This window comes from Mobula birostris, chromosome 32 (genome assembly GCF_030028105.1).
Source record: "Mobula birostris isolate sMobBir1 chromosome 32, sMobBir1.hap1, whole genome shotgun sequence".
In the NCBI taxonomy this organism is placed as follows: Eukaryota; Metazoa; Chordata; class Chondrichthyes; order Myliobatiformes; family Myliobatidae; genus Mobula; species Mobula birostris.
Window position 1 is genome coordinate 22,453,868 of NC_092401.1, and position 13,624 is coordinate 22,467,491.

Genomic DNA, 13,624 nt, shown 5'->3' on the forward strand with positions numbered 1-13,624 from the left:
GAGTTCGAATCCAGGCAAGAAAACCCACTAGCATGCTTTCCATCCATGCCGGGTTGAGTGTCGAGCTAGCCACTCGGCCTCATAAAAAATATACAAGGGTCAAGTCAGGAACGCTCATAACGTGACCCGGTTAATCCCGACACCATGTGCCAGACAAGATTGGCTGAATGTCTGGCACGACACGGTTTAAAAATAATAATAATAATGAACGTTTAAATTACAGTAAGTCATATATATAAAGAAAATTAAATTAAAGAAGTAGTGCATAAAGGAAGCAGAAAGAAACATAGTGAGGTAGTGTTCATGGTTTCATCGTCCATTCAGTAATCTGATGGCAGAGAGGAAGAAGCTGTTTCTGACAGGCTGAGAGTGTGTCTTCAGGCATCTGTTTCTCCTTCATTAATGGCAGCAATGAGAAGAGAGCATGTCATGGGAGATGGGGGTTGTTAAAGGTAGTTGCTGCCTTTTGGAGGAATCGCCTTTTGAAGGTATCCTCGATGATTGGGATGTTACTGCCCATGATGGAGCTGGCTGAGTTTATAACTTTCTGCAGCTTTTCCTGATTCAGTACAGTGGTTGCTCTGTACTCAATGGTGAATCAACCAGTTAGAATGCTTTCCACAGTACATCTGTAAAAATTTGCATGGGTCTTTGGTGACATACCAATTCTCCTCAAACTCTGAATGACACATAGCTGCTGTCATGCATTCTTTGTAATTGAATTTATATGTAGGGCTCAGGACAGACCTTCAAAGATATTGACACCCAGGAACTTGAAACTGTTTACCCTTTCAAGTGCTGACTCCCCGATGAGGATGTGCGTTTCCTCGACTTCCCCTTCCTGAAATCCACAATCAGTTCCTTGGCTTTACTGATGTTGAGCGTAGGGTTGTTGTGACACCTCTCAACCAGCTGATCTATCTCATCTTCATCTGAAATTCTGACAACAATAGTTGTGTTGTCAGCAAATTTATAGATGGAATTTGAGCTGTGCCTAGCCACACAGTCATGGGGAGGCCTTTGAATATCCAATATGTTTCAGTGAGATCCACTCTCACTCTTCTAAATTCCAGTGAGTACAGGTCCAGGGCTAAGAACCCCACTCATATGTTAACCATTTCATTCCCACATTCATTTGACTGAGCGTCATGTTGACCTACTCCATGATCAGATGAGCGGATATCTTGAACTTAGCAAATATCTGTCGGTCTGCAAACTACATACTGAGGTCTCTCAGATTAATACAGAGTTTGATTGGATCTTAATGTCGATTACACATGGATTAAAAACAGTGGCCAAACACTGCTCATTCTAAACTATATTTGGTTTCTACTCAAGGCAGAATTGTCTTCACTGAGGATTACACAATAAGACCAAACACAGCAGCATATTTTGATGTAGGGGAACACAGACTAATCCCACAGAGTAATAGTTCAGTCAACAACTTGGGCAAGGTAGAACATCCCCTGTGAATAAGTCTGTAAATCATTGGCCAAACTCATTCTTATACTGTGTACACAAGCATGGGAAAGAGACAGAAAACTTACCAGTGTTATTTCCTCCAGCAATGGTTCTCCAGTAAATCTCGAAGGAATTATTCTGAGCTTCCAATTTCACCAGTTGGTCTGCACTCGAATTGTTCCTTTCAGGCACCTTGACCTTAAGAACTATGAGTAAAGTTAAAGTAAGGTGAAGCATTCAGTGGCAAAAAAGATGTTCTCAGTTTATTTCCTCCCTCTCTACCTCTACTTATATGAACAATACTTCCCTACAAAGCCTTGTTCAGGCTTTCTGAGAATCCCATCTGATGGACACAATTTGCAACTGGGTTTTCTTGGGCTGAGTTAGCTTACTGTAGTAAGAAAACAATTAGTCTCAGTTCCCACAGAACTGAGAGAAAATACTCATGCATGGTCTTCACTGTCTGGTGGCAGTAATCAAAAGCAGGTAAAATGATAAATTCTGGCTCAAATATATTACCTCACCAGGTCTAATATCTTACCAGCACTTCTCATCCTTGGCACAGACAGTGATCTTGACTCCTTACCAGAGATAGTGAGGATTCCTGCTCCCATATCACGAGCATAGAACCTACACTGAAGTTTCATGACTTCAGTCTTTTTCTTAACTTTAAAACATCCTTCTAGATGTTATTTTTGAAGTATGGTGGAACTTCTATAAAGGATGATTGAACTACTTTATATTTGGTTACCATGCTTAGAGGGAGTGCAGTGAAGATAGAGCAGGAAGATGCAGTCGATGAGGAGCATCAGATCCATTGGCAGACCAGAGAATGTGGCATTGTTCTTCTTTAGCAGTGAAGGTTGAGAGATAATTTGATAAAAATCTTCAAGATTGTCAATGGTTTGGGCAGTGTTAATGAAGAGAATGGTCTTCCATTGAAGAGGGATGGAGAACCAACAACCAGAGATTTAAAGGTGACTACTGTTGAACCAGGGGTACCAGGAGAGAAACCCTTTCCACACAGTAAGTGGTCTCAGAACTCACTGCACGGATGGGAAGTGGAACTGTTTCATCATGAGCTTTCAAATGGGGAAACACATGGAGTGTTGGAGAGAAAATAATTATAGGGCTATCCAGAAACAGGGGACGATCAGACTTTAATGTCCCTGGGTTCAATGGGTAGAAGGCCTTCTGCACAATGTTTCTATGATAATACACTGTTGGTGAATACTTTGGAGTAGTTTGTTTGCAGACAGTGAGGTCACAAAGAAATTAAGTAGCTCATTATACAATGTGAATGAGAGTTTGTGGATAACCTTGTCCGGGATATTTGGTATAATTCTCCTGGCCTTCTAGGATATAGTGTCCTGTATTCCCACCAACAGAACAAATGACAGAATGTCCCATACAAAATGAGGCACCTCTGAGAGTGCGGCACCCCCTCAGTTCTGCACTGGATGGGAGCCTTGACATCGTGCTCAACAGACAGCAGTGAGGGAGGGTAACATGTGCATCATATGAGAGTGGACACTCACAATCAGTGATGTGGCATGTTTCAGCACAGCCTTCCACAGCAACCTCATAAAATCAGAAATAAAAGCAGAAAATGTTGGTAAATTCACCAGGTCAGGCAGAAACATTAGAATGAAAAATAGTTAACCGCTTTAGCATGAAACATTAACTATGTATCTTTCCAGAAATGCAGCCTGAACTACTGACTACCTCCAGCATTTTTCTTTCTTCCACATTTCCTGAAGCTTGGTTGATTTTTAAGCTTTAGAAATAATAAACAAAGATTTCTATCAAGAGCCAACATGTTAATCATTTTTCAAAACCAGCTGATTATTGAGAAAGTAATCTCCACAGTTTCTTCCCTTAACTTGAAACCAGTTTCACAGACTCAATAACTAGCAATGAGGACCTTTGCTCCAGTGGTCAATGTTTTCAGTGTACAATACTTTACCAAAAGAGCTTGTTTCTATGGTCTTTGGGATTGAAGAGTTTTGTTGCAGAGCAATCACCATTGCCATGTTCTCCAAGAGGTCCATTGTGGCCTTTGCCACCTTCAGCCTTTGAGTGGTCTTTATGCTATCCAGCCGCGAACTATTAAGAACATCGTTTACAAATGTCGTCAAATCCTAGAGATGAAAAGGAACACTTAATAAACTGAGAAGCAAAATACTACAGATGCTGGATATCTAAAAAAATGGAAAATAATGGTTTTCCGATGAAGGATCATTGAGCAAGAACATTAATTCTGTTTCCCTCTCCACAGATGCTGGCTGACCTGCAGAGCCCAGCAATTTACATTTGCTGTTCCCCCAGTTCTGTGGAAGGGTGACTGACGCAAAATGTTGACTGGTTTCTCTTTCCATCGATACTGCCAGACTGGCTGAGATTTCCAGCATGTTCTACTTTAGTAGGGACAAGCGGTGGAAAGAGTGAGAAACTTCACGTTCCTGGGTGTCGGCATCTTAGAGATTCTATTCTGGGCCCAACACATTAATGTGATCATGAAAGCACATTGGTGGCTATACTTCATTAGGAGTTTGAGATGACATCAAACTTTCCAGCAGATTTATGCAATGAATTCCGCCTGTTTGCAGTACAGCCTGGAATGGAGGCTCTGAAAACAGGATTGAAAGAGACTGAAAAGTATTGTACACTCTGCCAGACCTATCATGGTACAACCCTCCCCACCATTGAGGACACCTTCAAAAGGTAGTGCCTCAGGAATGTAGCATCCATCATTCAGGACCATCGCCACCAGGACATGCTCTCTTCTCATAACTACCATCAAGGAGACAAAGATCCTAAAGGTGCACACTCAACATTTCAGGAACAGCTTCTTCCCTCTACCATCAGATTTCTGAATGGTCTGTGACCCTCACTATTCCACTTTTGCACTGTTTATTTGTCGTAATTTTAAAGTTCAAAGTTCAAAGTGCTTATAATATCAAAGTTTATATACTATATACAACCTTAAGATTAATTTCCTCACAGGCAGCCGCAAAACAAAGAAACCCAATAGAGCCCATTAAAAATGAAGACCATCAAATTATTATAATAATTTGTTATGTCTTAGATTGTACAACTGCTCAAAACAACAGATTTCATGACATGTCAGTGATTCTGTGATTCTCAACACTGAACTGACTCCACAACCATTAGACTCTCTTTCAAGGACTCTACAACTCAGTATTATTTATTTACAGTTTTCATTATTTACATAATTTATTTTCCTTTACACATTGGTCATTTGTCACCCTTTGGTATTTATAGTTCTGAATAATTTCTAAAGTATTTCTTTATTTTCCAGCGAATGGTTTCAAGGAAATGAATCTCAGTGTTGTATATGGTCATGTATATGTTCTTTGATAATAACCTTACTTCGAACATTGGCAGTTCTATTAGTTTTCCATGACTGTTGATTTTCCTGGGGGTATTGAAAGTTCTCCCCTTTATGGAAGGATTTGTATTCCTTCCTGTTTTTATTCCGTCTGTACTAATTGTTGAATCTTTCTCCACCTACTTTTTCACTCCCACTTCGATTACAACTCCCCTTTCCTCTCCCTTCACTTCCCATCTTTGACTTCCTCTTTTTCTCCATCGTCTTCTGTTCCTTTGCTCCCACTTTCTCAACTCTTTCCCTTTCTCAAACTGTTTTTGACTCCCTTTGCCTTTTCCTTCATCCTCTGGTAACCATCCTAGTGCAGACACTGTGTGGGCAAGAGCAATGTTGTGTTGTGAATTTCCTATGAATCGATGAGAAAGGTGCTGTAAGAACATTCCACCATTCCGTAAAACCCACGTAACCTAACTCCATCTGGTGACAATTCCCCCACCCCATTACTACCTTCAGTTAACAAAATCCATCCATCTTGGGTTTAGAATCAATCTTTGATCCAGCATTGATGGGTCACTGAGGAGTGTTCTGAGTTTCCACCACCATCTGAGTGTACAAGTCTTTTCAAATTTCACTCTTGAAAGGCATGGCTCTAACTTTCAGATTCTGCCCACTAGTTCTGTACCTCCCTACACCCTCCCTACCTCCTCCACACTCCATACTCCCTCCCTTCACATCTGCTCCTCTCTAGCTCTGTTTTCCATAATACACAGATCATAGCACAGTACAGTGCAGGAGCAGGCCATTCTGCCCATAATATCTGTGCTGAACATGATGCCAAATTAAAATGAAGTCTCTTCTGTATCCACATGATCTATGTCCCTTCATTCCCTGAAACTTCACGTGTTTATTGAACAGTGTCTAAAACACCACTATTCTCACCATTACGTCTGGCAGCCTGTTCCTGACATCCAACACTCTGTGTAAAAACCTGTCTCGCATACTGTATCTATTTTAAACCTCCCCACTCTCACCTTAAATGTATGACCTACAGTATTTGGCATTTCTACCCTGGAAGAAAATACCTGTTCACCTTCTTTCCCAACTTTCTTCCAAATACTTCTTGTTCATTGTTACTGATGTTTCTGGATAGGTGAACAGACCTTTACAGTGCTCTCTTCTATAAGAAAGCCAACTTTAACAATCATTCCTCAGTCAAAATCCTCCTGACTATCCTTGTAAATACCCTCTTTACTCTCTCCACCTCAGGAACACACCACTTTTACCCTAGGATAAAATTGTTGGGCTTCTAATTCCTTACCTCGGTATCGTTTGTCACACTGAAATCCTGACAGATTTTATCACGGTAGCAATCAGCTAAATTCAGCACGTCTTCTGCAGAGTTTAACTAGGCAGTGGAACAAGACAACAGTTAAATGTAATGGAACAACCAAACAGAGAAATAATCAAGAGCAACAAGCAATCTGAAAAAAAATGTCTGAAAATGAAGCCTCTGACACTCCTCTGCTTCTCAGGTGACTCTAACACAGGTTCCGATGGCAACTCTTACTGGAGGTCACGGGTTCAATAAAAGGACACTTCTGAGCATGGAAAAGCAGGAAGGAATGGCCTAAAATATTCTTTATCCAATGCCCTTCGCAGTCTCAGAGCATTCCAACATGCTTTATAGGGTCTGGCAGAACTGTTGTACAGATCTTGGCCAAACTCTCCAGAGCCATGGACCAATGATCAGCTGATCAAGTTCAAATTTCGTCATGAATTCAGACAGCATGGAAACAGGCCCTTCAGCCCACTGAGTGGATGCTGACCCTCAAACGCCCATTGATGCTAATGTTAAACTCATTCTTTTATGTTCTCTTTACATTATGATAAAGACATTTAAGAGGCTCTTAGATAAGGACAGGAACTTGCAAAGAATCATGGATATGGACGTTGTATAGGCAGAACAGATTAGTTTAGTTTGGTGTTTAATTACTAGTTTAATAAGTTCAGCACAACACTGCAGGGTGAAAGGCCTGTTTCTCTGCAGTACTGTTCCACTTTCCAGATCCAACAGTATTCCCTACATGCTTCCCTTCAACGGCACACTGGGGGCAATTTATAGCTGGTAATTAATGTATCAAATTGCACATCTTTGGGATGTGGGAGAAAAATGGAGCACCTCGGAGAGTCAACAGGGTCACACAGAAATTGTGCAAACTCCACACAGACAGTACTGGAGATCTGTATTGAACCCAGGACACCAGGTGTTTGAGACAGCAACTATATTGGCTGTTCTGCTGAGCTGCCTCAGTGTTCCAAGCCTACACCAGTGTTACTTCCCCACCTTTCCCAAACTGCACTGATGACTGCATTGGTGCTGCTTCCTGTACCCATGCCAAGCTTGTCGACTTCATCAACTTAGAACCCGCCTTCAAATTTACCTGGTCCATTTCCGACACTTCCCTCCCCTTTCTCGATCTCTCTGTCCTTGTCTCTGGAGACAGTTCATCCACTGATGTCTATTACAAACGCACTGTCTCTCACAGCTACCTTGCTTATAACTCTTCGCACCCCGTTACTTCTAAAAGTGCCATCCTCTCAATTCCTCTGTCCACCGCTTCTGCTCTCAGGATGAGGCTTTTTATTCCAGAATGAAACAGATATCCTCCTTTTTCAAAGAAAAGGTCTTCCTTTCCTCCACCATCAACGCTGCCCTCAACCTCATCCCTTCCATTTCGCACATGTCTGTCCTCACCCCATCCATTAGGGATAGGGCTCCTTATGTCCTTAACTACCACCCAACCAGCCTCCGCGTCCAGCACATAATACTCTGTAAATTCTGCCATCTCCAACGGCGTTCCACCACCAAACACATCTTTCCGTTTCCTCCACTTTCTGCTCTCCACAGGGATCACTCCTTATGCGACTCCCTTGTCCATTTGTCCCTCCCCACTGATCTGACTTCGGTACTTATCCTTCCAAGTGGAACAAGTGCCACACCTGCCCCTACACCTCTCCTTCACTACCATCCAGGGCCCCAAAAGTCCTTCCAGGTGAGGTGACAATTCACCCGTGAGTTTGCTGGGGTCACCTACTGTATCTGGTGCTCTCAGTGTGGCCTCTTGTATATCAGTGAGACCCAATGTAGATTGGGAGGCCACTTCGCCAAGCATCTATGCTCCGTCTGCCAGAAAAAGAGGGATCTCCCAGTGGCCGCTTTCCATTTTAATTCCACTTCCCATTCCCATTCTGACATGTCCATCCATGGCCTCCTCTACTGACATGACAGGGCCACACTCAGGTTGAAGGTTATATTCCATCTGGGTAGCATCCAACATCGATTTCTCAAACTTCCAGTAATGACACCCCCACCCCACCTTCTCTATTCCCCATTCTGATTTCCCTCTCTCACCTTTTCTCCTTGCCTGGCCGTCACCTCCCTCCAGTGCTCCTTCCCCTTTTCATTCTTCCATGGCCTTCTGTCCTCTCCTATTAGATTCCCCCTTCTCCAGCCCTGTATCTCTTTCATCAATCAGTTTCCCAACTCTTTAATTCACCCCTCCACCGCACCTTGGGTTTTTCCTTCCCCACCCCCACTCTTTTACTCTAACTCTTCCTCCTTTTTCTCCAGTCCTGCTGAAGGGTCTCGGCCTGAAACGTCAACTGAACTCTGTTCCATAGATGCTGCCTGACCTGCTGAGTTCCTCCAGCCTTTTGTGTGTGTTGCTTGGATTTCTAGCATCTGCAGATTTTTTCTTGTTTGTGATCAGAATAAAAAAGAATGAGTCTTGGATTAGTATAAATCGAGATGAGCAACAGATGTTTGCCATTCAACCAACATCCACATCTAGAGAGTAACTTGAGCACTCTGAACTTGTATCACTGCTCTAATGCAAAATCAGCAAGCTGGAATTACACAGAATATTCTCACAAAGGGTGAGGAACAGTGTTTAATCTGGTGGGTGAAGAGAAGACAGGAATGTAGAAGAGGGTGAAGGGCAGACACAGGGAGAGTGATACATCTAGTGAGGGCTGCAAACACCAGAAAACATTCCTACAGATCCACATCCAGGGATAATGGAAGTTAAGTTTGAATCTTGGAGAAACGGAGTGAGTTCTCATACCTGCTGGGAGTTTGCTGAATTATCCAGGTTGGACTGCGACAGTTGACAGTTCTGCATCTCAGAGACAGGACAGGAAAGTGGATCCTCTGGAATGAAAATGGCATTTTAGAGATCTGTGCATCCACCTGCCAACTCTACCACTGCCTTCCTGGTGTTCACTGATCAGGCAGGGAAGCGCTGATCTCTGTAACACCAGGCTGATGTACTCCCACAATGAGCAGCATCAGACCCAGACACACCGTACTGTGACTTGATGCCACATCTTCTTGACCCCAAGAGAAACTGTGAATGCCTCGCCCAAGCCTATGCCCACTAGCACCCAAAGGAACTGACACCATGGTTGGCATTGTACTTGTCATGTTGGCACAAGCCACACTAATGTGGAAATGTTGGTATGGGCCTCATTGTTGGTTTGGGAGGGACAATTTGAAAACATCGCCACAGCCATGAAACCAGTTAAATGTCGAAGTGATCCGCCCTCTCAGGTTGGAGGAACAACACCTCATATTCTGTCCGGTTAGCCTCCAACCTGACAGCATAAACACTGAATTCTCAAACTTCCAGTAATTTCTCATCCTCCCCCTTCTCTTTTTTCCATTCCCTGCTCTGGCTCTCCTCTTATCCCTTCTCTTCTCCTCATGACCCTCTTGCCGGGGAACGTGCTTGAGGACTGGAGGTTGGCAGAATCATGGGGAGAGCATGAGAAAAAAATAGAATGAGTCTGTCTTCTTTGTACTAACTAACAATAGATCATATCATCAATGAGGAACCGATTATATAGGTGTTAATTGTCTGACCGGTAACATGATTACTTGGTACCCTGAGCAAAGAAGAACCGGTTGTATAGGTACCAATAGTGTATAAATTGTGGAAACAGGGTCTGGAGACTGGCTGACCTCGTGTGATTAGATTTACTGTATAAATTTGAATTGTAACCTCGTATTGATGAAGACATGCAGAAAGGTTCCCCTTAATTCACAAGTTAAGGTGGTAACTAGCTTTGAGCCTATGTTCTGTTTGATCTGTACTAAATTCCCTGACAAAATCTGGCGACGAGAATGGGATCCCTATGATACAGGATCCCAATGAACCCATCGGAGAAACTTTCCTATCGTCAACATCGGACCAGCGTACCCACCCATGAGACTTGCTTAAAAGTTAGAAGTCAGACGGGGGAAGGGAGTGGAGTTGCCCCATACCAGCCGGTGACCATCTGAGTTCGGACTCGGAACAAGATAGGCTTTGGAAGAAGGGGCCTGAGAGCTCTGAGTAAAAGACGGTATTGAAACGAAGGCAATTAAAGGACCGTATTAAAACAAAGGCAACTGAGACCTTGAGATTAGAACCTGAATCCACTGGCCAATGGAAAAGAGAAAGAAAATTATATGAATGATATGATTGTGAGTCTTTGAGTGTACGTCTGTTTGTCTTAAGTGTTTACGTCCTTTGTAGAAAACAATTAACAGGCAAGTAAAATGGTCAACAGGAACAGCGTGTCCCAGAAAGGGAAGTGGAAAAAGAATTCTGGATCAACACCAGACGCCAGGACTTGGTCTGCTGATCCCCTAACGACAGCACACGTGAACAGGAACACCCGAAAGAAGACGGAAAAAAACATAGGACTGACCCAGCCTCACTCATCACTGTTCTCTACACACTCGACAGTAACCCAGCCTCAGCCTCCACCCCCACTAACACCTACTTAATCCTTCTGTCTCTAACACATATTGCACTGACCCAGCTTCCACTACCCCACACCTACAGACTCCACACTGACCCAGCCTCATTCCCTACGGTCCCCCACACACCCACACTGACCCATCCAACCTCAATCTTCTACACACCCCAAAGTGTCTCCTTGACAGTCAATGATACTCAGAAACTTGTAGAGACACAAGATGTTCTGTAGATGCTGGAAATCCAGAACAACACACATACAACTCAGCAGCTTTGTCAGAGGATGCATAGGGATAAATGGAGTTGATGTTTCAAAGTTTAAAACTCTTCATTAACACTTTGAAACGCAAATCCTTTTTTGCACGGATTCTCCCTGACTTTTGTAGTGTTTCCAGCATTGTTTGTTTTGATTCTCAGCTCTCAGTAATCACTCTATTTTCACCTGTACAGGCCAGCTGAGTGTCTCCCTGGTTCTGGTGATATCCCGCTTTGCAGACGCAGTAAAAAGACCCAAAGGAGTTGCGACAGGTCATGTTCACTCCGCACGCACTTTTATCCTGGCATTCATCCACATCTGTTGTAGAGAGGAACAGAGGTACACATATTACCAACACAGATGTAGTCATAGTGTCATAGAGGACTACAGGACAGAAACAGGCCTTGCTGCCCATCGAGTCTGTGCTGAACTGTTATTCTGCCTAGCCCCATCGACCAGCAACGAGAACGTACCCGTCCATACCCCTCCCATCTATGTACTTATTCAAATTTCTGTTAAATACTGAAATTGAACCCACTTCCAATACTTCCACTGGCAGCTCGTTCCACTCTCACTCCACCCTCTGAGTGAAGATGATGAAAATGACAATGACAGATCTTGACTGGAAAATGAATGGTGTATGGAGTTCCACAGGAGATTCCCTCAAATCTTTGTTCCTCGTACTCTACATCACATATTATTAACCATTTCCTGAATGGATTTCCCTGGATCTAGCATCAGGGAGGCACAGTGCTGCATCTACTAGAGTTTCAAGATGGCACCAGTATCTGGCAACTCTACGCGTGCTCTCCCGAGTAAACTGCCCTCTACACTATCCTCTACCCAAGAAACCCTTCTAAACCAACAATCTGCTACATCTAGCAAGATCAACAACACCCTGGCGAAGCTAGTGACCCAACTGGACATCACTGCGCAAGAATTGCTTCTTCAACTCCAGACCGCACCTGAACCCGACCAGCGAGGCCTGGTCCGAGGCCCGCCACGTTCCCGGAGATCTGTGGCCTGCTACCGTGCCGGAGCGCTTAGAGACGCGGCGCATTCCCTGACCAGCACCTCTCCGGAGCAGATGACCACACAGAAGTGACGTCGGAGATCTCAAGGTGCCCCAGATGCTTCCCCGGAGTGACCTCTGTAAAGCCCCGTTGGTGGCCATCCCCAGCTGCTGGAAGTGAGGCCTCTGCCGCCGATCTCGGAAATCGAGCCTGAGGCTCGGCTGGAGCAGAGGCCTCCACAACCGTGACTCAACTAACGGACTTGTTTCAGCAAGGAGCCCGGCCCTCCGGGATTAAGTGTCGGCTTCGGGGCCTGACCCAATCGACAGCCTGGGCCCCTGGCAGCTGGAAGTGGCAGCGGAGCCTCCCCCGTCACTCGGCCCGACCCAGGGTGATCGGTGACGTGTCCACCAACCTCAAAGAGCTGCCAACAACACACTGCATGAATGGAAACCTAGAAAGATGCACTATTTACCGAGGAAGTGTGGGAAAAGAGCTGGGCTGCTGGTCAGATTAAAGCTGAGGGGCTTCAGGGTCCCTATGCCCACCATCCTACTAGCTAATGTGCAAGCCATAGAGAACAAGGTGGATGATCTTAAAGGGAGACTCACCTACTGCAGGGAGATGCAGAACTGCTGTGTGTTCTGTTTCACCGAGACCTGGCTCTCCTCTGCCACCCCTGACTGTGCCATCCGACCGGAGAGATTTTCGGTCCATCGGATGGACCGCACGGCGTCTTCAGGCAAGGCAAGGGGAGGTGGTGTCTGCCTACTGATCAACACTGCGTGGTGCTCGGACACAGTGGCACTGATAAGCTCCTGCAGCCCGGACCTGGAACACCTGTTGGTGAAGTGTCGTCCCTACTATCTGCCACGGGAATTCACCTCGGTCATACTGACAGTGGTCTATATTCCCCCCAAGGCGGACGTGGAGTGTGCTCTGATCATACTGTATGCCAACATCAGTGAACTTGAGACCAGGTATCTGGAGGCTTTGCTCATTACAGCTGGGGACTTTAACCAGGCCAACCTCAGAAAGGCGCTGCCAAAGTTATACCAACATGTTCCCTGCCCCACTAGAGGCCTGAATATACTTGACCACTGCTACACAGCAGTCAAGGATGCCTACCGTTGCATCCCACAACCTCACTTCAGAAAATCAACCATCAGGCCGTACTCCTTCTCCCGGCTTAAAAACAGAAACTGAAGTGGGAGGTCACGGTGTCAAAAGTAGTGTCGTGTTGGATGGAGGAAACGGATGAGGTCCTCCGTGACTGCTTTGAATCGGTGGACTGGTTAGTATTCAAGTACTCGGCAGCTAACCTCAATGAGTATGCCTCAGCTGTCACGGACTTTATTTGGAAATGCACGGAGGACTGTGTGTCTCGCAAGATGATCCGGGTATTCCCTAACCGGAAACCTTGGATGAATTATGAAGTCAAGTCCCTTTTGAAGGCTAGAGCTGCGGCTTTTAGGTCCGGGGATATCAGTCGCTTCACAGAATCCAGGTGTGAACTCCGGAAAGCCATTAAGGATGCCAAGAGGCAATATCGAGCCAAGTTGGAAGCCCAGGCTAACCAGAGGGATGCCGGTAGACTATGGCAGGGCGCAAAGAAAAGGCTGGGAATATCAATAACTGTGGTGCTTCTCTTCCTGACGAACTTAACGTATTCTACGCAAGATTCGAACAGAAGTGGAGCGTCCCGCTCGCTCCAGATGAACTGGACCGAGTGGCATCGAGA

At 44.8% G+C, this 13,624-nt stretch overlaps 1 protein-coding gene across 1 annotated transcript in view; it reads right to left on the reverse strand.

Moving 5' to 3' along the window:
• Positions 1-13,624, reverse strand: part of LOC140191227 (uncharacterized) — a 129,005-nt gene that overhangs the window by 26,054 nt on the left and 89,327 nt on the right. Inside the window, exons 19-23 of the mRNA XM_072248416.1 lie at positions 11,057-11,188; positions 8,938-9,023; positions 6,132-6,218; positions 3,428-3,602; positions 1,548-1,667 (exon numbers count right to left, since the gene is read on the reverse strand). Of these exons, the coding sequence (XP_072104517.1) occupies positions 1,548-1,667; positions 3,428-3,602; positions 6,132-6,218; positions 8,938-9,023; positions 11,057-11,188 (600 nt within the window). The remainder of the gene's footprint in view (positions 1-1,547; positions 1,668-3,427; positions 3,603-6,131; positions 6,219-8,937; positions 9,024-11,056; positions 11,189-13,624) is intronic.